Below are 22,618 nucleotides of genomic sequence, written 5' to 3' on the forward strand. Positions count from 1 at the left end.
CTTAACCCCAATTGCCCTGCCTTCCCCGATCCAAAATAGAAAAAAGCCAAAACTAAGACAGACAGGTTAAATGATTTGCCTAGGATCACACAGCTAATAAGTGTCTGAGACAGGATTCAAACTCAATCTTTCCTACCCCAAATCCAACATTACCTTACTCTTCAAAGCCTATGTTAGTGGAATAACTTATGGCAGCTTTTAGTAAGCTGGGAAGATTTGGAGAACAATACTATCCTGGTGCTGGTCCAAAGACAAGCTTAGATAAGTCCAAAGAGGCTCATCACTAGTAAACTGGATAAGAGGTATGGAACTTTTGGGCCATGGCAACTCATGAAACAAAGAAAAGACTTCTCTCAGTCTCACTTTCCTCATCTACAAAATGGGTATAAGAATAACACCGACATCACAGGAAGGATCAAAGGCTATAATATATGCACAGCACTTTGCAAACCTTGTGCTATATAAATGCTAGTTATTACTATTTAAGAATTGAGGTCCCAGGGCAGCTAGGTGGCTAAAGCACCAGCCCTGGAGTCAGGAGAACCTGAGTTCAAATCCAGCCTCAGACAATTAACACAAGGTGTGTGACCTTGGGCAAGTCACTTAACCCCAATTGCCCTACCTTCCCCCCTCAAAAAAAAAAAAAGAACCAAGGTCCACCTCCAAGCAATGATGAAACATGGGACTTAAGTTGAGGTTCACCTTCATAGTAGGAAATCCCTTTTCTTTTCTGATTCTGTATATTAGAAGGACCTGAGTCAGAAGGACCTGAGTTCAAATCCAACCTGAAACACGTGACACACTTACTAGCTGTGTGATGTTGGAAAAGTCACTTAACCCCAATTGCCCTGCCTTCCCCCCTCCAAAAAAGGGGAAAATAAAGAACAAAATTTTCTCTACATCTTTCTTGAAATTTCTTCAAGGTAAATACCTTCTTTAAAAACAGAGTTCCTAAGGCAATCCTTTACTCAAAGGGTAAACAAACTTAGTTTATAAATAATAATAATTAGTTTATAAATATTTATTAGTTTATATTTTTATAAATATTAATTGATTTATAAATAATAAATAAAAATGAACTCAAAAATAAACTTAGTAGAATCGCATTCTCTGTACCTCTTAGTCAAGTATGGGACTGGGAAAATGTGGCCTGCCTTAGGAAATCATTTATGAAAGTCTGCCTCTTCCCTTCTCATGTTTTCATCAAGTAAGCCTTTGCTAGACCATCATTCTCTTAAAGAGTTCATAGAATTGAGAAAGGAGTTCTGTGGGTTAGGCTGATGGCTACAAGTGCCTTCTTAGTCACCTTTGGGGGTGGATGGTATCATCTCTCTCTCTCTCTCTCTCTGTCTCTCTCTGTCTCCATCCCCCCCCCCCCTCTCTTTAAGAAAGATGGAGAGTATTCCTCTTTAAAATGTCTTGAAAATCCAACCCTGAGAGCCCTTACTTCCTGCATCAATTTCTTCAGGATATATATATTAGGTCTAGTTCAATTGCCCTTCCTGATTTCTCTCTTCCAGATGGCTTCTTCACAGCAGGGACTGAGGTGGTAAAATCCACATGTGGGGGGTCCACCATCACTAATGATGAAGGTAGATCATTATAAGAAGGCGGACAAATCTGTTCACGCAATCAAATCAGCTTCATCTATAAATACACTTGGGATGATCTGGCTTAGCTGGTTCTCAAGCCAAGCTTTCTGAAGGCTCATTTTCCCCTCCATTACTTTTCACTGTTTTGAGAGTCGGTATTGTTATCTTCCTTCCTTCTTTACAATGTTTTTCTAGTGAGCTTGTATCCTATAGTGGTGTTGCTCAGGACAACATGTTTATCTGGAGAACAAATGTTTGCTTGCTAAATCTGATTCTGGGCTTTCTTGACCCCTTCATTTTGGTGACTATTTTTTCTTTTCTAAAAAAAGGGGGCCATTCTTTACATCCCTTCTTTGCAGAGTCCTGGGAAGACGGAAGGAAACAAGAATTTATTAAGGGTCTCCTAGGGACTGGGCCCTGTGCTAAGCACTTTACAAGATGCAAACAACAACTCTGGGAGGTAAATGCTATTTTGGACCTCATTTTATAGTTGAGGAAATGAAGGCAGACAGGATATGTGATTTGTCCAGCATCACATATAGCTAATAAGTGTCTGAGGCAGCATTTGAATTCTGGTCTTCTTGACTCCAGGCCCAGTGCACCAACATGGATTTACAATTTTACATACACTGTCAAATTCAATGGACACATTGGTTAGTTTTGCTGAACTGTTTTTTTCTCTCTTTAAAAAAAATTATTTATTACAAAGGATGAATCCTTGGATGGGAAAGGGGAAAAGGATATATTTAGAAGTGAAAGTGATATAAACATTTTTATAATAACAAGGAATTGAAGATAAGTATTACTGATTGCCCATTTTCCAGATTCCATAGTTTGTTTTAAAAGTTTCAATTGGAGAGGAGAGATAAGAAAATGCACCTCCCTCTTGCCTTTCTCACTGGGGTGGAAAAGTGCATATACTATTAGATTGGGGTGGTGTATTTGCTAGGTTTGTGGCAAGTGATAGCTTGCTGGATAGGAGAGAGGGAAGGATGTAGTTGGAAGTGAAGATGATATAAAAATAAAATTTAAAATTAAAATTAAAACAATAGGTTGGGTTGGAGCTGGAGTAACTGCATTCTCTGATATCAACCCATCTTTCTCCTTTCTTCTGATTTTACACTTATACTGACCCTTATGCTAGCCAGTTAATTATCTGACTGTATACTGCTAGGAAAAAAAAAATTCGGAAAAAAAAAATCTCCCTCAGGAACCAGGCCATTCATTCAGAACAGTGTTTGGTGGCCCAATGGCTAAAGCACTAGGCCTGGAGTCAGGAAGACCTGAGTTCAAATTTGGCCTCAGACGCTTACTAGCTTCGTGATCCTGGGCAAGTCACTTGACCCATTTGCCTCAGTTTCCTCAACAGTAAAATGGGAACCATAATAGCACCTTTCTCTCCCCCAAGATTGTTATGAGCATGGAGTGCATAGCACTATCAAATGGTCCAACATTCTCATTTATAGAGGAGAAAACTTGGGCTCAGAGAGTGGGAGGGATTTGCCCATGGTCACTCAGGTAGCAAATAGCAGAATCAGGATTTGAACCCAGGCTCTCCAACTCTACTACACCATTCTGATTTTCACAGTTGCTTCCTCTTGTTTAAATATAGCCAATTTCATTTTTTTGGTGTGATGTCATTCAATGCTCACAGTGTCCAGCACTTTCCCACTCTTTCATATATACAGGAAGTTTGGGGCCTATTTCATTTCTAATCCTGAACCCCATTTTCCAAGCTATTTTTTTTATTACTCCTGTGTACCCATTTTCCCCATAGAGATCATTCATTATCAAGGACTATATTGACTTTTACAGATAAGAAAACTGAGATGAAATGACTTTGCCTTGTGTTGCATGGGTGGTATGAGATAGAAGCGATATTTGAATCTAGTACTTTTGACCCCAGAGCTAGTGCTAGTCTCACAGAACCACATGCCCTCTAGAGATCCTAGGTTTCCTAGGAAATGATGTTTCTTATTGCTTTGGGGCACAGGATGAAAACAATTTCCCAATCTTGTCTTTACCAGTAAAAGGAGGAAAGTAATTACATCCTTTTTATTTCCCAGGAGTGACAGGATGAATTAAAGAGAAGACTGTACAGGAAAGTGCTTTAGAAAAAAGTTTCTACTTCCTACCTTTCTTGGCTGAGATAGTGGACTATGGGTGTTAAATACTGCATATACTTTCAGAAACAATTGGTGTGTCTGTTGGTTTAGATGAATTGATTTTTCTCCTTTATACTTTGCTACTGGGTTTGGCTTGTTGGATTGAGGATAGGGGCATATTTGGAAATGAAGATCACATAAAAACAAAATATTGTATGTCCCCAAAAGTCTCAGTGCCAGGTAAAGCTATTAAAGCTTATAAAAACATTTTAGAATAACAATAACAAAGAAATGATGATGATCATTATCCATTTTTCAGACTCCATAGTTTAAACTGTTGTAGAAAGTTGAGAAAATGTACCTTTCTCCTTCCTTTCTGTGCAGAGGTGATCAACCATCCCTCTGGAAAACTGTATAGATTGTCACATTAAAATGATGTATTGGTTAGTTGTGCTGAAATGCTTTAGGTCATTAGAGCTGAAAACAGCCCCAAGTCCATAAAGATTGGGGGGGAAGGGGGAGGTTGTGTTATACAACAGAGGGATTGTGTTATACAAGTTTATTATTAGCCCAGAATCTCAGAGATGGAAAGGACCTCAGTGGTCCAAAAAGATTCCCCTCCACAGTCTGCCTCCTGACAAGGGTCATCCAGTCGTTACTTGAAGACCCCCAGGGAGGGCCCATCATTTTCCTGGTCAAGCCATTCCATTTTCCCATTTCTCCTCCTAAACAGCCTAAATAGGCTTCTTTGCAACTTCTAACCATTGCTTCTAACGCCCCTTTGGGAGAAGGGGGAGGGGAGGGTCCTGGGACGAGCAGAAAAAGTTACTGGCTCTCTCGGGTTGACCTTGCAAATAACGGCAGGCAGGTCTCCCGTCCACGTTAACTGTTTTCCTTCTCAGACTAAACAGCCTCCAGTTTCTTCAGCAGATAGATCCTCAGGGTCTTCCTCTCCGTCCCGGTTGTCCTCTCTGGAGGATTTTTCAAATTTGTCAACCTATTTTCTTAAATAAAGTGTTCAGCTTTGCGACTGAACATCACAAAAGGAGGTTTTCATATAAATTATTTGGAACATCACAGACCTCTCCTTCCCCGTGCAATTATTCTGCTCTGTGGGAGATTTCCTTACTTTTCTGGACAGCTCTAGGTTTGTTTGGTTTTTTCCCTTTTCCTATGATTGGTTTAAGGCAGGGGGGCTCTGCTCCTTCATTGTGGTCCTGAGGTCTGGAATCGGCTGGGCTGGGAATGGGGCAACAGGTGAAAGAGGGCAGGGGGCGTGGTCTGTCTGGGGAGGAGGGCAGGCCTGGCGGTTGGGGAGTGCTGAGTCAGCAGAGGGAAAAGTGCGGGTCGGGGCAGGGCGGGCCCCAAGTCCTCACATGCTCCGAAGCAGGGCCGGGAATGTTAATCAGAACCACGTTGTCCCTGCCCCCACCCTGGCCTTGTTTTGGGTGGTTTCTCGCCAGTGTTTTCTCCTCTTTTTGTGTCTCGGGGCAGGACCCGGGAGATTCCTGGAAGGTAGTTTTTTGTTTGTTTGTTTTTGGTGGAGAGGGCGAAAATCAATCCAAAGGCACGCCCCTGGGGTGCGGGCAGGGCGGAGAGAGGAACCTGGCGCGGAGGAAGGAAGACTTCCTGAGAGTCACCCTGCCACTCGGGACAGGTCTAGGCACGGCCCGATCACCCCACTGGTCCAACTCCTGCTGGGGAGAGCTAAGGGAGGGAGACGGGACTGGAGCCTTCTTTCCCAAAGGCATGCTCCCCCGCGGCGGCTCAGGTGTTCCTGTGGAGCAGGCTTGCGCCCTGGGGTGACTGGGGTCAGGCTCGGGAGAGGGACCTCGGATGGGCCCTGCAGCGTCAGCCTCGGTATCTGCTCTCCTCCCCATCCTGTGGGATCCTGAGCAGATTATAAACCCTATGGGCCTCAGTTTCCTCATCTGTAAAATGAAGGAGTTGGACCCCAAGCCTCCTTCCCACTCTGGATCAGATACAGAATGGAGGAAGGGGCTTCTGTGATCAAGCTTGTCACCCCTGCCCCTTATAGGTGCATGATAGTGACTGCGAAAATAACCGAGAAGCGGAGGACTGCTGTCACTGGAGAGCGGAGTGCGAGTGGTGGGGAGATGGAGAGGGCACCGCAAGTCCCAGAAAAGGGACTGCGCTTGTGATTGAGTGCAATGTCACAGAGCATTAGAATTCCAAAATCAAAGACCTTCAGGGGCCGGGTTTGCTTGTGTGTGTTTCTGGATGTGTGAGGACGTGGGCTTTGTCGATGTGTCAGCGTGTTTTGGGGGGGGGGGGGGGGGGGAAAAAGGGGACACGACAGCCTGGCGATTGGCTGACCCCACGGGGGAGGAGCAGGCTGGGTCCAGGGGCTCCTCCTCTCCTTCCATCCCTGGCGCAGCACCATCTCTGGGGGTGGGGGTGGAGGGGAACACCGGGCCAGAAACCAGGAGTCAGTCTGTCCTTCCACCCGGCCTGGCCCTCTCCCATCCCCCCGGAGCCACGTGGTGGCATGGGAGGGGTGTCACAAAGGCCCACACTCAGCATCCTCCTTCAATTACACCCAGCAGCCGGGCCCCTCCCGGGTCAGGGCTGTCCGCAGCCCCATCCCGGGTCCCTGGCCTCCCTCCCCGCCCCCAGCCCGGGCTGGGAAAGAGAGAGGCCCGTCATTGTTTCCCACTGAGAGCCAGAGAAAGGCCGATGGGGCCAGCGCCCGCAGTCCCCAGGGCTCGGCACATCTGTCTCCGCCACGTGACGGGGCCCCGGAGCTGGCCAGGAGGATGACCTCATTGCCACCGGCCCACCCCGCCCCCACCCCTGCTCGGCGCAGGCAGAAGGGAAGGGGGGTGGGGGAGGATGCCAAGCATTTATTAAACGCTAACTAGGTGCCAGGAACTGTACTGAGCGTGGAGAGCGGTGGGCGGGTTTCTTGGAAAATCCCGAATGGTTTAATTCCGAAGTGAGGCGGCCGGGAATCACTCCAGACGTTTCCTGGCTCCCTTGGGGAGCCACGATATTCACCCTTTCCCACTTTGGGTCCCACATTCCTCCAGAAATCCATCCCCTTACTTCGTGGAGCAGAAAACAAGGGACACGGGGAAGTTAAAGGACTTACCCATGGCGACAGAGGAAACTGGCCGCTGTTGGGCTGGTATTTGAACCCAAGTCCAATGACTCCCAAATCCAGGGGTCCTTTTCTGCTACAGATCGAGCTCCGGCCTCTCCTCATTCCCCCTCCTCCCCAGCTGAAAGGATGATCTCTTTCCTCAAATTTGCTATTACACCATACACCCTATGTTGCTCATCTGAGTACATCCCCCTTTCCCTGGGGCCAGGAACTGTTTTGGTTTTGGGTTTTGTTTTGTTTTTTTAATGTTTGTAACCCCAGTGTGAAGCAAAGGAAGCTCATGATTTTTTATTTGCTTAATAGAAAAGAAACTCCATCCTTCCAGTTAGGGGCTGACAACATACGGACAGTTCCCCTTTATAATCTCCTACCTTCCCCACCTGTCCCTCATTCTTTCATACCATATTCTAGCCTGGAGTCCCCTCCTCTATACCTAGCCAAACTCAATTCATTCTGGAAGGGCCGGCTCAAGCCCTACCCCCCTCCAAGAAGCCAATCCATACAGATCTTCTTCCTCTTTGGCTTCTACTACCAGAGTAACTGGCAAACCACAATCTCCCTGGCCTTTAGCTTTCTCACCTAAAAATGAGAGTTGGTCTGTGTCTCTCCTGAGATTTCCTTCCAGCTCCAGATGTATGAATCTGTAATCCTCAGGGCACCTGTATAATCCCAGCTCCAGTAGCTGGAAGATGCTTAGAAATATGGCCCCCTGTACTTTACAAATAGAGAAACTGAGGCCCAGTGGTCGATCCAAGGTTATAAAGTTAATGGCAAAGCTGGAACTTCCACCATACTTCCTGTGTGTCTGTTCAAACCACAGGCCTGATACGACATACAGCACCATCTTGTATGGTTCCCCTAATGTTTTACACCCCCAACCCCCCTGGAGCCAAGGTCCAAGGCCTGTATCTTATCTTGCCTCCTTCACAATGTAGTCGAATTCAGTGGGCCCCAGTGAAATGGATTGACCGGATGGCCTTACCGTATTTCTCAATCTTCAACTCTGGCACTAGGCACTCCCTCTCCACCCTGCAAATCCAGCCAGAGCTCATTTCATATGGGTAGTTGGGGGTGGGACTGGGCCACTCACACAAGCCCAGGGCCACAAGTTTCTATGATACGGCATCTAGAAGTATCCATCTGCTCCCTTCTCATTCTCCTTCCTCTCCCTGTAGCTGAGTCTGCTATGCATTCCCCCACCTCATACCTTGCTCAGAAACCAACGAGTTGGCCCCTACTGCCAGAGAAGGGCACACTTGTGGCCCCATCTCTCCCCCTCCCTGCTATTTCTTCTCTAGCTTTCATGATCACCTATCAGCAGAGGGACTGTGGAGCAGGACAACACTTCAGAAAAAAATTTAACTCTGCTGTTTTAATTGTAAAAGTTCTTTTGAGAAAAAAAAAGAACAAAAGCAAGAGGGGCTGCCTAAGGCCTACAGGGGCACCAACAAGCTGTGGCCCACATCTGCCTGTGTGGCCACGGTCAGGTGGCACCCCTTCACCCCCTCCACCCCCAAAAACCTACAGGGTGTGTGGGCAGCTCCCACTGGGATGTAAACAACAACCAGGACCATCTCTGCCAGACCCCAGGGAGGCCAGGCTAGCATCACAGTGCATGTGAGAAGAGGGGATGGGCATCTGGAGGACTCTGAGGGGAGCTGAGCTCCCCTGCCCTTCCTTCTGTCCCATAGATTCTCTGCCATTCACAAGTAGACACAGCTGGCAGCTTCTCTCCACGCTTGAGATTCAGGGGGATCAAAAGGCACTCAAGGGATCTTCTAAGGCCTTGTGGAATCTAAGCCATCTGAGTCCTAATCCCATGGGTTATAAGCTGGTGGGCACGAATATTAGGGAGGTTCAGTTCCAGAGTAAGAACCAGGGTTATCTATGGGTTGGGGGTGCAGAGGACCGCCAAGCATATTGATCAGGGCTAGCACCCAGGCAGCTCCCACAGGGGGCCTTACAACCTTCAGTGGTGTTAGGTGAGAAGGAAAAAGATGAAAACCATCTTTTCCGGGGTGAAACCAGGGAAAAGACCTCACCTAAGCATTAGGGGCCCCTGGCAAAACCCCACCAAGGGGCCTGGTGTTAAGAGACTGTAGTATCTCCTATACCCCATTGGCCAGGGGGAACCGGACTAGAAGGAAGGAGAGTTAAGAGATTGTGGGCAGTTTTCATGCCCCCCAGTCTTCACCCTTCCTCTGGGCTCTGGCCAGATTTCCTGTAACAAAGGGGAGCCAATGGCCAGAATCCATGCCATAGGGAGACAGTGGTTGTGGTTCAAGGGAAGGACAGGTGAAGAAGCCTTAAGGTTTTTCAGCAGAAAGAAAGGGATGCTTGGATTTGCCCCATAATCCTATCCAGGGATGTCTAGGAATGACATGTCATTTTATTCAGGTAAGGATTTAGGGCTGGGGAGCAGGTTCTCCTGGGCTCTTTCTCTAGGCCACCATGGCCTTAGGTCTCCCTCCCCTATCGCCTCTGCTCCCACTTCTAGTGAAGAGGAAGCTGGGTCACTCAAAACTAGAAACCAGATCGCTCTCACCCTACTCTCAGTCCCTTTTTCAAAGCAGAGAGAGACAAGCCCTGCTCTAGTTAGGGATCAAGGCAGTCGCTGTGCCAGCCTCCCAGAAGGGGACTAATTTCCTCTAAGTCCATGCCATTAAGTCAGACTACCTTGGGCAGACATACACCTACAAAGGAAAGGGGGACCATACAAAAGGGGCAGGGGAAGCTGGGTCTTGGCCATCCCTACCAGGAAGCCCCCAGAGGCTCTCTCTCTACCTGAGCAGACGTCTGTGCTGCCAAGGCTGCATTGGGGAAGGGGAAGGTTGGAGCAGAGGCTCAGCAGGAGAGGCAGAGGGGACAGGGCTAAAGGTTGTCATACATGCGCAGGGTCTGCTCTAGCTGCTGGCTGACCCGCTGGTAAAAGAGAATCTGCTGCCGGAGATAGGACTGCATCATGTGCTTGAAGTCCAGCACCCGACGCTCGTGGAAATGGTTCATCTCGGCCTGCAGGGCGAAGCCCACCACTCGGCAGCGCTTGCGGATCCCATCGGCCTCGTCCTGGTCCATCTTGCCCTCGTCACTCATGCGCTGGCTCTCTTTGACCTTGGCGAAGGCACCTGGACCCCACGAGAGCAGAGAAGGGAGGAGAAACTTTGAATCTGGGCTGTGTACATAATCAACTCTTATCTGCCCAAACAGATTGGGGACTCAGGGAGGACAGGCAGCAGGCCCTCTCCTCCGGCTATTCCTAGAGGAGCCAGCACTCGGCATACCCAGCTGGGTTCAGTGAAACACTTCATGAGAACACTCATAAATCATTCTATGGCTTCACGGTCACAGAATTGTAGACTTAAAAAATGGAAGGCACCTGAGAGGTGATTTATCTCTCAGTGACCTGCCATCTTTACAATACACAGAAATAAGAATTTCCTAACCCACTGCTCTGTGTGGCTTCTCATTGTTCCATGTGTGCATGACTGACCTCTCCAACAAGAAGACAAACTCCTTGAGGGCAGGGAGGTGCCTTAGATCTGGTCCCTTCATATCCATAATCTAGCACAAGGCCAGTAATGTTGTAAATTGTCAACAAGTATTTGCTGATGTATCAAAAACTCTTACTTTTTGGAGACAGTGATATGTGGTGGATGGAACCCTGGGCTAGGAGTTGGGAGACCTGGTTTCTAGCCCCATTCTAGCTTTTCTGCTAATTTACCATAACTCACGACCTGACCTTGGACAAGCCCTCTGAGCCTGTTTCCTAATATGGCTAATGGCAAAATAACCAGAGTCTACCACCATGAAAGAAGTGGTGTCATATTAATTCAGATCTTATGACTTTGTGTCAATTGAATGAGTTATGGCTTTTCTCCATAGGTGCAACAAAGGGAAGGGTGTTGGCTTTGAGGTCAAGGGACCTGAGTTTAAAGAACAGTTCTGTCTCTGTGTGACAATAGTCAAATTATTTAACCTCTCTGGGTCTCAGATTCCTCACTTATAAAATAAGATCAAACTAGATGACCTCTAAAGTCCTTTCCAGTTCAAAATCTGCAATATTATAAACAGGGTTCCCTAAGAGACAGAGAGAGAGAGAGAGAGAGGTGATGTACTCTCATCAAAAGAAATAGGAGAGGGATAGTAAAATGAGCCTTGGACCTACACTCAGAACACACCTGAGTTTGAATTCTGTCTCAAGACACCTACAAGTTGTATGACCGTGGGGAAGTCCCTTCAGGGCCTCAGTTTCCTTAGCTGTAAAATAATAATACCTCTGTTACATCCCTATCTCTTAGAGCTATTCAGTGGGGCTAGGCACTAGGGATACAAAAACAGTCTGCCCTCACGGACCTTACATTTCACTTTTATGTAAATATGAGATATTGCTATTTCTTTAAATGGGCAGGGGAGCAGATTATACTCAAGTACTGCAGAACTATGTACAAATCATTTTTATCTATTCACTAGGTGACAAGTGGTTGAGGCAGTTCCGGTTTTTCTGCGTTCTTGAAAGTGATCAAACTTCATTTCCTTGAGCCTATTGTCGAATTAGCCATCAGCACTAACTCACTTGGGCCGTCCCCCTCCCCTCCCACCTCCAGTGAGCCTAAATGACTGAAACTTGGCTTATGAAAATCCAAACAGGACCACAGTCACACCAACATAGGGTTGCTTTTTCAGAAATGACAAGGTGGAGAGATGGGCGAGGGGAGAGGGTGACCCACTCTGCAGACTCCTGGTAGGTTCCTCTACCCTCACCCCCTCAGACCCTGCTGAGAGTGGGGTTTGCCAAGCCCGTCTATGCGCACAGAGGATCCAAACAGCATTTTCTGAGCCAAATCGTTCTTAGGAATGTCTTAGCTGTTGATTTATTTTCCTTCTGCTCAGACCTTGTATCTGGAAGCTTTAGAAGAGCCAAAGCATACACTGTGAAATAGTCCCAGTCTCAAGAATTGGAAGGGAAACTTCAGAGACCTCGGTCTAGTCCAACTCAAACCTGCGAGAGAATTCCCGCTGTGATATTCCAGTGAGCGGCTCGCCATCCAGACTCTCTCTGCCCGAAGACCTCCAGTCAAAGGGAACCCACTTGTGAACAGTTCTAAGGAAGTTTTTCCTTCCAGAGAGCCAAGTCTGCCCCACCAGGGCCAAGCAGAGTGAGTCTAAATCCCTGTCCATGTGGCAGCCCTACAAATCTCCACAGGCAACCATCATGTTCCTCTTGCCTAGCCCCAGGCACAGCCAGGTGTGATGATTGGGAGCTGGCCTCAGTTAGGGAGGAGCTGGACTAAACCCAGCCCCTGATGCTACTAATGGTGTGACCCTGGACAGCTCATTTAACCTCTTAGTGCCCAGGTAAATCTCTGTTAGGATGCAGAGAAGTCACCTATCTGCTTTGGCAAAGAAAGAGGTCTGGTCCAAAACGAAAACTCTCTCTCCCAGTGAGAGCTGCCCCAGAAGGGTACCACCTCTTGTCTATTTTTCTATCTGCCCTTAGAATAGGTACTTATGTATACTTAGAATACTAGTCTGCTTTAGCAGAATTATAAATGGGGTCACAAAAAGTCAGACCCAAGGGACCGAAAAATTAATATATTATTACAATATATATTATTATGTTAATATAATGTTAGTATATTATAATGATATAATACGCTATTGTTATATTAATAAATAATCAATTATATTGATATATCATAATATATATGTTATTATGTTAATACATTATAATATATAATATTATTATATATCATTCCAAAAAAGGAAGGTGACGGGGAGTCATGATGGTGCACTGGATTCAAGTTCAGCTCTCCTCCTTACCAGCCGTGTAACCAAGGGCCAGTGACTTTCCCTTCCTAGGTCTCAGTTTCCTCATCCATACAATAAGGCGATTGGCTTGTTCCGTAATAGTAATGCTAATAAAATGACATCCACATATCGAGTTAGTGTTTGCTAAGTACTTTCTGTACTTTATCTTATATTACCCTGACAACAACCCTGGGAGGTGGGTAATACCAGTGGTTATCATCATCTTTCAGATTGGGGTGAAATGACTTGTCCATGGTCACACAATTGTGATGATTGATGCCGTGTGGAGGAGTACAGATGTTTAAAGAGAGAAAAGATGGATAAGGTGGGGCAGGGCAGGAGCAGTATTTTGAAATATTTGGAGAAAAGGTTAGATTTGTTCTGCCTAGTCCCTGGTGCCAGGAAGAGGAGCAATGGCGAGAAGTTACAAGGAAAGGTTTTGGATCAATGAGAGAAGAGAGCTGAGCTCCCCGTCTCTAGAGGTCTCCAAGAAGAGGTGGGATGATTAAACTGACCAGGGCCTGGTGGAGGAGATTCATCTGTCATGAAGAAGCTGGACTAGACCAACTCTGTGTTCCTTTCCATCTCTGGCACTCTATGACTCTACAAACATGAGAAAATACTCCCTAAGAAACAGAGCTTTCCCCAAATGAAATGGGCTGCTTCCCAAGGAAGTCAGTTGCCCATTTCTGAAGAACTCCACACAAAGGCTAGACTGCCCTTCCTGTGAATGCAGAGATGGATGGTTTGGGGAGGGGCTGACCTAGACCCCAAAGCTCTCCTGCTTTGGTGTGTGATGCCTTGTTGAGTACTACTATGTGTACAGCAGGAAGGGGAGGCAAAAAAGTCTCTGCCTTAAGGAGGCTTATAGTCTATCTGGAGAGACAAAGCTTGAACAATGACAAGTTAGGGTCAGAGCCAGGATTTGGGAGAGGGCTAGAATACAACACTGGTTCCAAAGTGCCGATGTGTGAAGGGAGGGAGAGGGAGCTCAGTGAGGTTTGGTTGGAATGGTCAAGGAAGGCTTCCTTAGAGGTGGTGAGGCTTGAACTGGGGATTTTGTAAATTCAATTCAATAAACAATTATTAAGCTCCTCCTATAAGCAAGGCATTGAAGGTACAAAGATGAAATCCTACTGGTTCCTGCCTTTAAGGAATTTCCAGTGGGGAAGGGAGCCATCAGAGGGTTCTAACAAGATATTCCCCGTTGCTGAAATCTCCTTTCTCATCTCTGATTCAGTTTAATGCTTAGGGGCTCCCCTTCTCATTTTTATTTTTTATTTATTTTTTGCTTTTTGGAGGGGGGAAGGCAGGGCAATTGGGGTTAAGTGACTTGTCCAAGGTCACACGGGTAGTAAGTGTTAAGTGTCTAAGGCCGAATTTGAACTTGGGTCCTCCTGACTCCAGGGCCAGTGCTCTACTCACTGTGCCACTTAGCTGCCCCCTGCCCCCTTCTCTTACTCCCCCATTGTTAAAGTAAGCTCCTTGAGGACCCAAACTGTCTCACTTTTGTATCTGGTTTCAAATACCTAGTGTGGTGCCTGGCACACAGTAGGTGCTTAATAAATAAAGGTTTGTAGGTTGAATGTATGTTTAGGGAACAGGGAGAGGCCAGACCTGGCTGGCTAGTGGGTAGTCATATAATGGAATCATGGGAAATGAAGCTGGAAGAGTAGGTGGGGCCTGTTGGTAGAAGGTTCTGAAAGGCAGGATGAAAAGTGCAGGCTCCGTATAGGCCAATGAGTTGATGCCAAACTTAACAGCGCAGGGTAAACAAGATAAGGAAATGAGAGGCAGTGTCCATGGGTGGACTTGATTCACTCTGGCCCTTGATTCCACTGAGTGAATCCCTGGGAGGCAGTGGGTTCTGGCAGAAGAGCACCCAGTTCTTGGGAGTCAGGAGACACTTACTGGCTGTGTGACCCCGAGCAGGGGAATCAACATCTCTCAATCTCAGTTTCCTCATCTATAAAATGGGGGTAACCATACCTGCACAACCTGCCTCACATGGTCCTGTGAGACTAGTTTATAAGCCGAAAAATGCCAGATATGTTCATGCCACTATGCTGCTATGCCCTACCCAACTTAACACTTCTCTCCTCTGCTGCGCTCCTGCTCCCACCACATGCTGCTGGGTTATTGTATGAGGCAGCAGAATGAGCAGAGGCCAAGGAAGTCAGAGGACCCAGGTTCAAATCCCAACTCACCTCCCTGGGGCTCAGTTTCCTCAACTGTAAAATGCAGGTCCCTGTCTGCCCTCACTTTCTGATCCTATGATCTGCCACCAATGAGGGCCTTCTGAAGACCCTGACTTAAGGCCCACTACACAGTCGGCTTCATCCCTTTCTCAGCTCTCACCTCCCACTGCCCTGTGTCTCTTCCTCACACCCCATCTCCTCCAGGCAGCCTGGTCTATACCATGCATGCCTATTCATTTTTGACTCTGAGCATTTTCCCGGGCTGTGTCCCTTGCTAGGAGTGTCCCTCTCTTTCTATCCAAATCCTTCAGATCGAGTTTAAGGCTCCACTTCTCTAGCCCATTCTCCAGTTCAGCCCACAAGGCTTTCTCTCTCAATCACTGTTTAGCACTGAATCCTGTTCAACATAGGTAACGCCCACCTGCCCAACTAGACTGGGAGCTCCCTGAAGGGACGGTCCATTATCTTATCATCCTGTCCCCTTACAGCCTGGCACGAGGTGAGGCACAAATTGGGCACAAGGAAGACTTTTCTTTTTGGAGGCAAACAGGATTGAGTGATTTGCCCAGGGTCACAGAGTTAGTGTCTGAGACCAGATTTGAACTTGGATCCTCATGACTCCAGGGCTGGCGCCACCTAACTACCTCAGGAAGACTTTTTAAAGTATGGAATTTCAGCTCTTTGGACAGGTAAGAGATATTTTGATAGATATATTTAGACCCCAGCAGCTCCCACCTCCAAATCACCCTAATGCCCCTCAAAATGTACTACACAGATGAGAATTTCTGCACAGAGGGGAAAGACTTGCCCAGTTTCAGAAGGAATCAGGGGCAAAGCCAGGACTAGAATCAGTCAACTTGTTGGTTGAGGTAGCCAGGGAGAAGCAAACCCAAAAGCCAGTCTCTCCTTGGCTCAGGATTTTCGTTGGGATTCTTGTATGCTGCTGTTTCAAAGGCATCCATCGACAGAGGGATGACTGAATAAATGATATATGAATGTAATGGAGAAGGAAATGGCAAACCACTGCAGTATCTTTGCCAAGTAAACCCCAAATGGGGTTACCAACAGTCAGTCATGATGGGAACGACTGAACAGCAACAATAACAAATATGAGTGTAATGGAATATTATTGTGCAGGAAGAAATGATGAAGAGGATCCAGTCAGAGAAGACCTATGAATGGCTCTAGCGTGAAACAGCAGAACTAAGAAAAGTGCCACGATGACTTCTACAAAGTAAACACAATGATCGCTACTGGGAAGAATGTTTCACTATCTCCTCGATAAGGTTCTCCATTAAGTTTTCCACTGCTCATACTTCCTCCCTCCTGGAAGAGAGGTGGAAGACCATGGGGACAGACTCGAGTAAACACTGCCCAACAAAGTTTCTGTAGCAGATGTTTCTGATTGTTTTTCTTTGAACCAAATAAAGGGTTCAATCTGGAAGGGAGTGGGAAAGTGGTTGTGATCAAAAGATATCAATATAACATTTTTTTAAATAAACAGTATAGGCACAGTTAGGTGGCACAATGGATAGAGTGCCAGCCCTGGAGTCAGGAGGATCCAAGTTCAAATCTGGCCTCAGATGCTTGACATTTACTAGCTATGTGACTCTAGGCAAGTCACTTAACCCCAACTGCCCCACAAAAAAATTTAAAATGATAAAAACAAAATAAATAGGACAGGCTGTGCTCTATCTAGACAAGTTTGGATATAGCCCTACTCAGAAGCAGGGGAATGGACCTGAGCATGAGGAGGATGTAAGAATGACATTACTCTTGTAGATAAGGAGACAGCCATAAGGAGGAATGCTGGTGCCTGGCCACATTCAGTCCTATGGCAGGGCAGGGCTGGTTGAGAAGGAGGAGAGGATGTGAGGTATGGCCACTCGTGTGGGGCTGAGTGTTTGGGAGACTGGAAAACAGAAGCTGGAACAGCTGGAGTGAAGAGCTTCAGGAACTTGGAGGCCTGGGGAAGGTCTGCAAAGTGGTGGTAGGGCCCACTTCCCTTCCTCCCCCTCCTCCCCCTGGGTCACAGTGCAGCCCATTTTGGAGATGGTGCCAAGAGATGGGCTATCTCCAAGGGAGAGCCAAGCTTCAGTGAGCATAAGATGGAAGGAGAATGAGAAGACGAGATCTAGGATCGTGGGTTCATGAGACCAAAGATTTGGACCTTGGAGGTCACTGGTCCAATTCCTGTATTTTACAGCTCAAAGTTAGGTCCTCTAACTACATGCAGAGATCCATAGATAACCTCCAGGCCTCTTCTCATTCTAAATCTATGAGCTTATAGTCTTTCTACCATCCCACAATGGACAAAGATTTCAGGAGGTGCAGTAGAAACAAAGGGCAGGAGAGGGCAGGGATTGGGAAGATCTAAGACTGAGTTTATCATGGGCTGGGTAAGGGAAGAGAGAAAATGGGCAATAAGACTTAGTGAGACCAGCCCACATAGCCTGCCCCAACCATGATCTCTCACTGGGGAGATCTAGCACTCAGTTTATCATGGGCTGGGTAGAGGAAGAGAGAAAATGGATAAAAAGAGTTAGTGAGACCAGCCTCCGCAATCTGCCCCATCCCTGATCTCTCACTGTGGCCAGATGGTAGGATAGGGTCCTGCCCATGCAGAGAGGTGTGACTGCTCTTGGGGCTTAGACTAGATGACCTCTTTGGTCCCTTCCAAATCCAATAATCTTCAGACTCCAAGATCTCATAGGACCATGACACTTAAAAACTGAAACCTTAGGATCTAGTCCAAAACCTTCATTTTGCACATGAAGAAAATGGAGACCAGAGGAGTTAAGCGAGTTGGCCAAAGTCATTCAGGTGATGAGTATCCCAGGCAAGATTCGGATCTAGGTCCTCTAGTTCCCTTGGTTCTTGCCCTTAGACCAGTGCTGCCTCTAAAAAATATCTCCAAAGGCTCAGATGCTAAACAGGCTGACCAGAGACCAATCCTTGCTGAGAAGTCCTGGGAAAAAAGAGCCAGAAGGGCAGGCTACAAGTCTGAGAATCAAAGCACCATTCAGGCCTTGACTGTTCCCTCCTTTTCTAAGAAAGAGCCTCCAAAAGCAAGGATTCCTTCGGTTCAGGGTCCCATCTCCTCACTCCCTCATCCTCCAACTTATCATCTTTGGGACTGCAGAAGAAGAAGCCCAGGTCTGAGAGGGCCACAAATCTGAAGGTGCTAAGATCAGAAAGAGGAACTCGGTTCCTCCAAAAGTCAGACGATTTGGCTTAAGTTGATGACAAAGGGGAGGGAAGGAAACTGCAAGTAGGGTCTAGAAGTTGGGCTTCTCCTCAATGCAAATTTGGCACTAGGCTGTCAATGTGTCCAGTGGCAAGGAAAGAATGAAGGAAATGAGCTCACTTATTAAACACTTACAATGTGCCAAGTGCTTTACAAACATCTCACTGGATCTGCACAACCCCAGCTATTCTTCTTCATTTTACAGCAGAGGAAACTGAGGCAAACAAAGGCTAAAGCGATCTGCCCAGGGTCAAACAGTTCATAAGTATCTGAGGCAGGATTTGAATTCCCGTCTTCCTGACTCTAGGCCTGGCATTCCATCCACTGCATCAATAGCTGTCTCTAGTACAAAGATCTAAGTTATCCTAAGGTCTCAGATTGAAGTGAGTCCCAGGCCTGTTGCTAACTAGTTGTATGATCTTAATTTCTTTTTTTTTTTTGGCCTTTTGGAGGGCAATTGGGGTTAAATAACTTGCCCAAAGTTACACAGCTAGTTTTTTTTTGTGTGGGTATTAAGTCTGTGGCCAGAACCGAACCCGGGTCCTCCCAACTTTAGAGCCGGTGCTTTATTCACTGCGCCACCTAGCCACCCCGATCTTAATTTCTGGTCCTTAGTTTTCTTATCTGTAAAATGGGCTAGATAACATGTAGGTTCTCCTTTCCAGCACTAACGTTCTGTGGGCCGATCTTCGGTTACAGGGCAGGTCCCCTACGCTGGGCCTGACATTGGTGCAGTGAAGTCTTCTGCTTCCCAGAAGGCAGGTCCAGACCCCAGCCTGCTGAGTCACTGGTAGGACTCCACAAAGGCTCCCACCCTCCCTAAGCCTGGTTTCCTTCCTCTGGTAAAGGAAGGGGTGGACTTGGGCCAACAAAGCCCTCTCTAGCTTTTTCCCTGGCCCCTCTCCTTCCTTGGATGTTGCTGCAGAGTCGGGCTTATAGGGCAGGGTCATGATATTCCAGAGGCCTCCCTTTCCCTTTCCTGCTGGGATCTTCCCCAGTGACTGGCCCTGAGCTACTGGCCTTCTGGATACCATGACAATCCAACATGCCTGCGCCTCTTCGGAGGTCACAGGAGTAATCCTGCTACTGTTTTAGCAGATACAGAATTACAGAATGTCAGATATGGGAAGGGGATCAAAGCCTTCATCTAGTCCAATAACCTCATTTTACAGAGAAGTAAACTGAGGCTGGGCAAGGATTAGAAAGAGAGCTTCCAAACATTTCCTCACTGCTGCCTTTCACATGCTCACTCCAGACCTACAATAGGCAGGACAAGATGGCTCTAAGGTCAAGTGTTCAGGGACTCAGGACCCTGGTCCTTCCTTTCTCTAGGAAAACAGGACTAAAGGGGCAAGGTGCTCTCCCCAATACAACACTCCCCTCACCCCAACCCTCTCAAGATTTCCCTTCTGGACAAAAACAAGCCAGGCTGGATTCCCCACCTGTGTATCCTAAAGGGCCTGTGATGTCAGAAAAAAATACCTGGGCAGAAGGGGCCTCCAGAGACAGGATCCAGACAGGTATAAGCTAGAAAGTTTCAATGCATATTCTGGCTCATGCGGCCCCCCACCTATCCCCTTCCTTCTTTCTCTCCTCCCCTCCCTACTTTCTCTTTCTCTCTCTTTCCCTTTCTATCTCCCTCCTCTCCCTTCTGTCTCTCTCTTCCCCCCAATTATTTTCTCAGCCTGGAGAATGGGTGCTTGTAGATAAGAAGCTCCTCTCCCCCAAGGCCTATTACATGGGGAGGTAGTGGGTGGTCCCCCAAGTCAGAGTAGTGGCTACAAGCCCAAAGTTCTGCACCTAAGGGGTCCTAAGGGGAAAGATGAAAAGACAAAAAAGTCTAACCCCTACCAAAAACGTAACCCTGCCACCCTGGACAACAGCAGAGGGGAGGGAGCCCAGAGCTGGAAGTCAGAGGTCTGGGCTGTCCCAGGGAGCTCTTCCCTTCGTCCTGGGCCTAGATCCCCCTGGTTCTTTACAGATGATTCTCTGTGGGGTCCCTCCTCTGGAAGATGTGAAGGAAAGCAACCCACATAAAATCCTAAGACCAGGGTGTCATCTGGTGCCTGCCCTGCTCCCAGGTAGGCCTAACCCTCTTTAACTGGCTATGACCAGCGGCTCCTTTGGACAGTCATGGCAGAAGGGCTTGGGAGCCATCTTGAAAGATGCCACCCCCACAGGCAGGAAATTTGCCTTTACCTGACTTCTTTCCACTGCAACTTGAACCCAGTTACTGTGGATTATTAAATCATCTGCTTGACTTCACAGGACTGGGAGGGGATCAGCCTCAGAAGCTAATAATATTATCTCTAATTTCTGTGACACCTGATGGTTTACAAAACACTTTCCTTAAAACAACTATCATTGTTGTTGCTACTCTCCAGATGAAGAAACTGAGGCTCCCAGAAGTCTTCTCTCTGGTTTGCCCAAGGTCACATAGCTAGGGAGAGTGAGAGCTGGGACTCAGACCCAGGGCTCTTCTTACTCCAAGCTTGGCTCCTCTCACCCCAGACTGTCTCCTCAACTCAGAGGCCCCAAATATCCCCAGAGACAGCCCTGACTTCCCAAGTGGATCCAGGGCCAGGAAGAGAACAGCCAACAGACTTCTCAGAAAGGCTTCTGATCTCACCTGGAGAGAGACAGAGACAGAGACAGAGAGACAGAGACAGAGACAGAGAGATAGAGAGCAGGAGCATACAAGCAGCTGCTCAGCCAGCCCCCACCCACCCCCAACCTTCCCCACGAAGGAACATACCAACCTACAGAGATCTGGTCTAACCAGCTCTTGCCAGGTCAGGCACCCGCTCTCGCTCTTGTGTGACCTTGTAAGGCTCAATTCTGCCCAGAGCCTCACTTCTGTCTGCCCATCCCCCCAAAGACCCACCATCCCAGGAGACACCACCCCCTCCTCAGTCACATCTGGCCAGATGATCTAGTCTGAACAGAAAGAGACCAACAACCCAAAGGGGGCAATGCCTTTGTAAAAGTTGACTCCGCTCTAGGGAAACAGAGGAAGTCATTCTTCCACTCCTTCCCCACTCCCCAGGAGGAGATAGCTGGGCTGTTCCTAAAAAGGAGTAGGCCTAGAGCTAAGTCCAGTCCATGGGAAAGGAGGGGTGCCCAGTACCACCCCAGCCACAGGACCCACAGCTTCTCCCTCTGGGCTCCCCTGTTCTCACCCTATTTTCTTTCAATATCTTCCTAGCAATTGGTGTCCCTCAAACCTCAATGCCCTATGACCTCAGAGATCATTTAGGTCCACCTTCACCTTACAGATAAAGAAACACAACCCACAGATGTGTAAAACCAGGCCAAGATCATGGCAGTGAGTGGTGGTCAATCTGGAAGCAGCTCCTGGGGCCTCTTGTCTTCTTAACTCAGTAGAAGCTTGAACTCCTGTCTAGACCACTGAGCTCAAAGTAGGAAAGGGGAAAAAGAGTAAGGAAGCTCAGCCCCCTCTCCCATCTCATCCAATTCTGGCTTCCTTCAATCACAAAAGGATTCTCTGAAGGGGAGAGAGATGAGAATGAAGGAAGGGAAAAAGGAGAAGAGGACAGGAAGAGGAGATAAGAAAGGGAAGGAGAAGGAGAAAGGGAGGAAGAAAAGGGGGATAAAAAAAGCAAAAGGGAACAAATGCAGAAGAGGAAACTGAGGAAAGGAGAAAGAATATGGAAGAAAGGAGTGTAAAGAGAGAAGAAGGGGAAGGGAAGAGGAGGGAGGAAGATAGGAAAGGAGAAATAGATGGAAAGAAAAGGGCAAAGGAAAAGGAGGGGGGAGAGAGGATAGGAAAGGGGAAAAATCCTAGGATCCTAGATTTCTAGATGGAGGAGAGTTTTCCAGGTTATATAGTCCCACTTCTCTATTTTATACTCGAGGAAACAGGCCTAGAGAGGATGTGACTTGACCAAGGTCGTTGAGGGAGCCAGAATGAGAATTGGAACCCAGGTCTCTTGACTACAAATCCAGGATTCTTTCCACAGTACCCCACTGGGGGCACTCAAAAAAAGGGAAAAAAGCCACAGTGGGAAGAGAAAGAAAGCAGGAAAGAGAAGGAAGGAAAGATGAAGGAGGATAATAGAAGAGGGTGGAGAAGAGCAGATGGGAACAGAAAGAGAACAAGGAAAAAGAGGGATGAGGAAAAAGAAGGGAAGAGGAAAGAAAAGAAGGAAAGGGGAAGGGAAAGGGAAAGGAAGAGGGATGAGAAGAGTGAGAATAAAGTAGATGCTAAAGCAGTGTGAAGCTGGCCCAGATAATACTCCTGGTGTGTGGAGAGAGCAGATCCCCACACCCAAGCCTCAGCTTCCAGGACAGAGGCCAGGCCTCCATCCTGAGTCCAGCTTCCAGGACACAGAGGCCAGGCCTCCATCCTGAGCCCAGCTTCCAGGACAGAGGCCAGGCCTCCATCCTGAGCCCAGCTTCCAGGACAGAAGCCAGGCCTCCATCCCAACCCCCAGCTTCCAGGACAGAGGCCAGGCCTCCATCCCAACCCCCAGCTTCCAGGACACAGAGGCCAGGCCTCCATCCTGAGCCCAGCTTCCAGGACA

At 47.5% G+C, this 22,618-nt stretch overlaps 1 protein-coding gene across 1 annotated transcript in view; it reads right to left on the reverse strand.

The window, feature by feature from the left end:
- Positions 1–7,096: 7,096 nt before the first annotated feature.
- The window catches only part of SNX33 (sorting nexin 33), a 21,061-nt gene continuing 5,539 nt past the window's right edge, over positions 7,097–22,618 (reverse strand). The window contains exon 2 of the mRNA XM_069071117.1: positions 7,097–9,946. Within this exon, the coding sequence (XP_068927218.1) occupies positions 9,693–9,946 (254 nt within the window). The 3' untranslated portion in view covers positions 7,097–9,692. The remainder of the gene's footprint in view (positions 9,947–22,618) is intronic.

This window comes from Petaurus breviceps, unplaced genomic scaffold (genome assembly GCF_028583685.1).
Source record: "Petaurus breviceps papuanus isolate PSGF00001 unplaced genomic scaffold, PetGlider_PUasm1.0 90825, whole genome shotgun sequence".
Classification (NCBI taxonomy): Eukaryota; Metazoa; Chordata; class Mammalia; order Diprotodontia; family Petauridae; genus Petaurus; species Petaurus breviceps.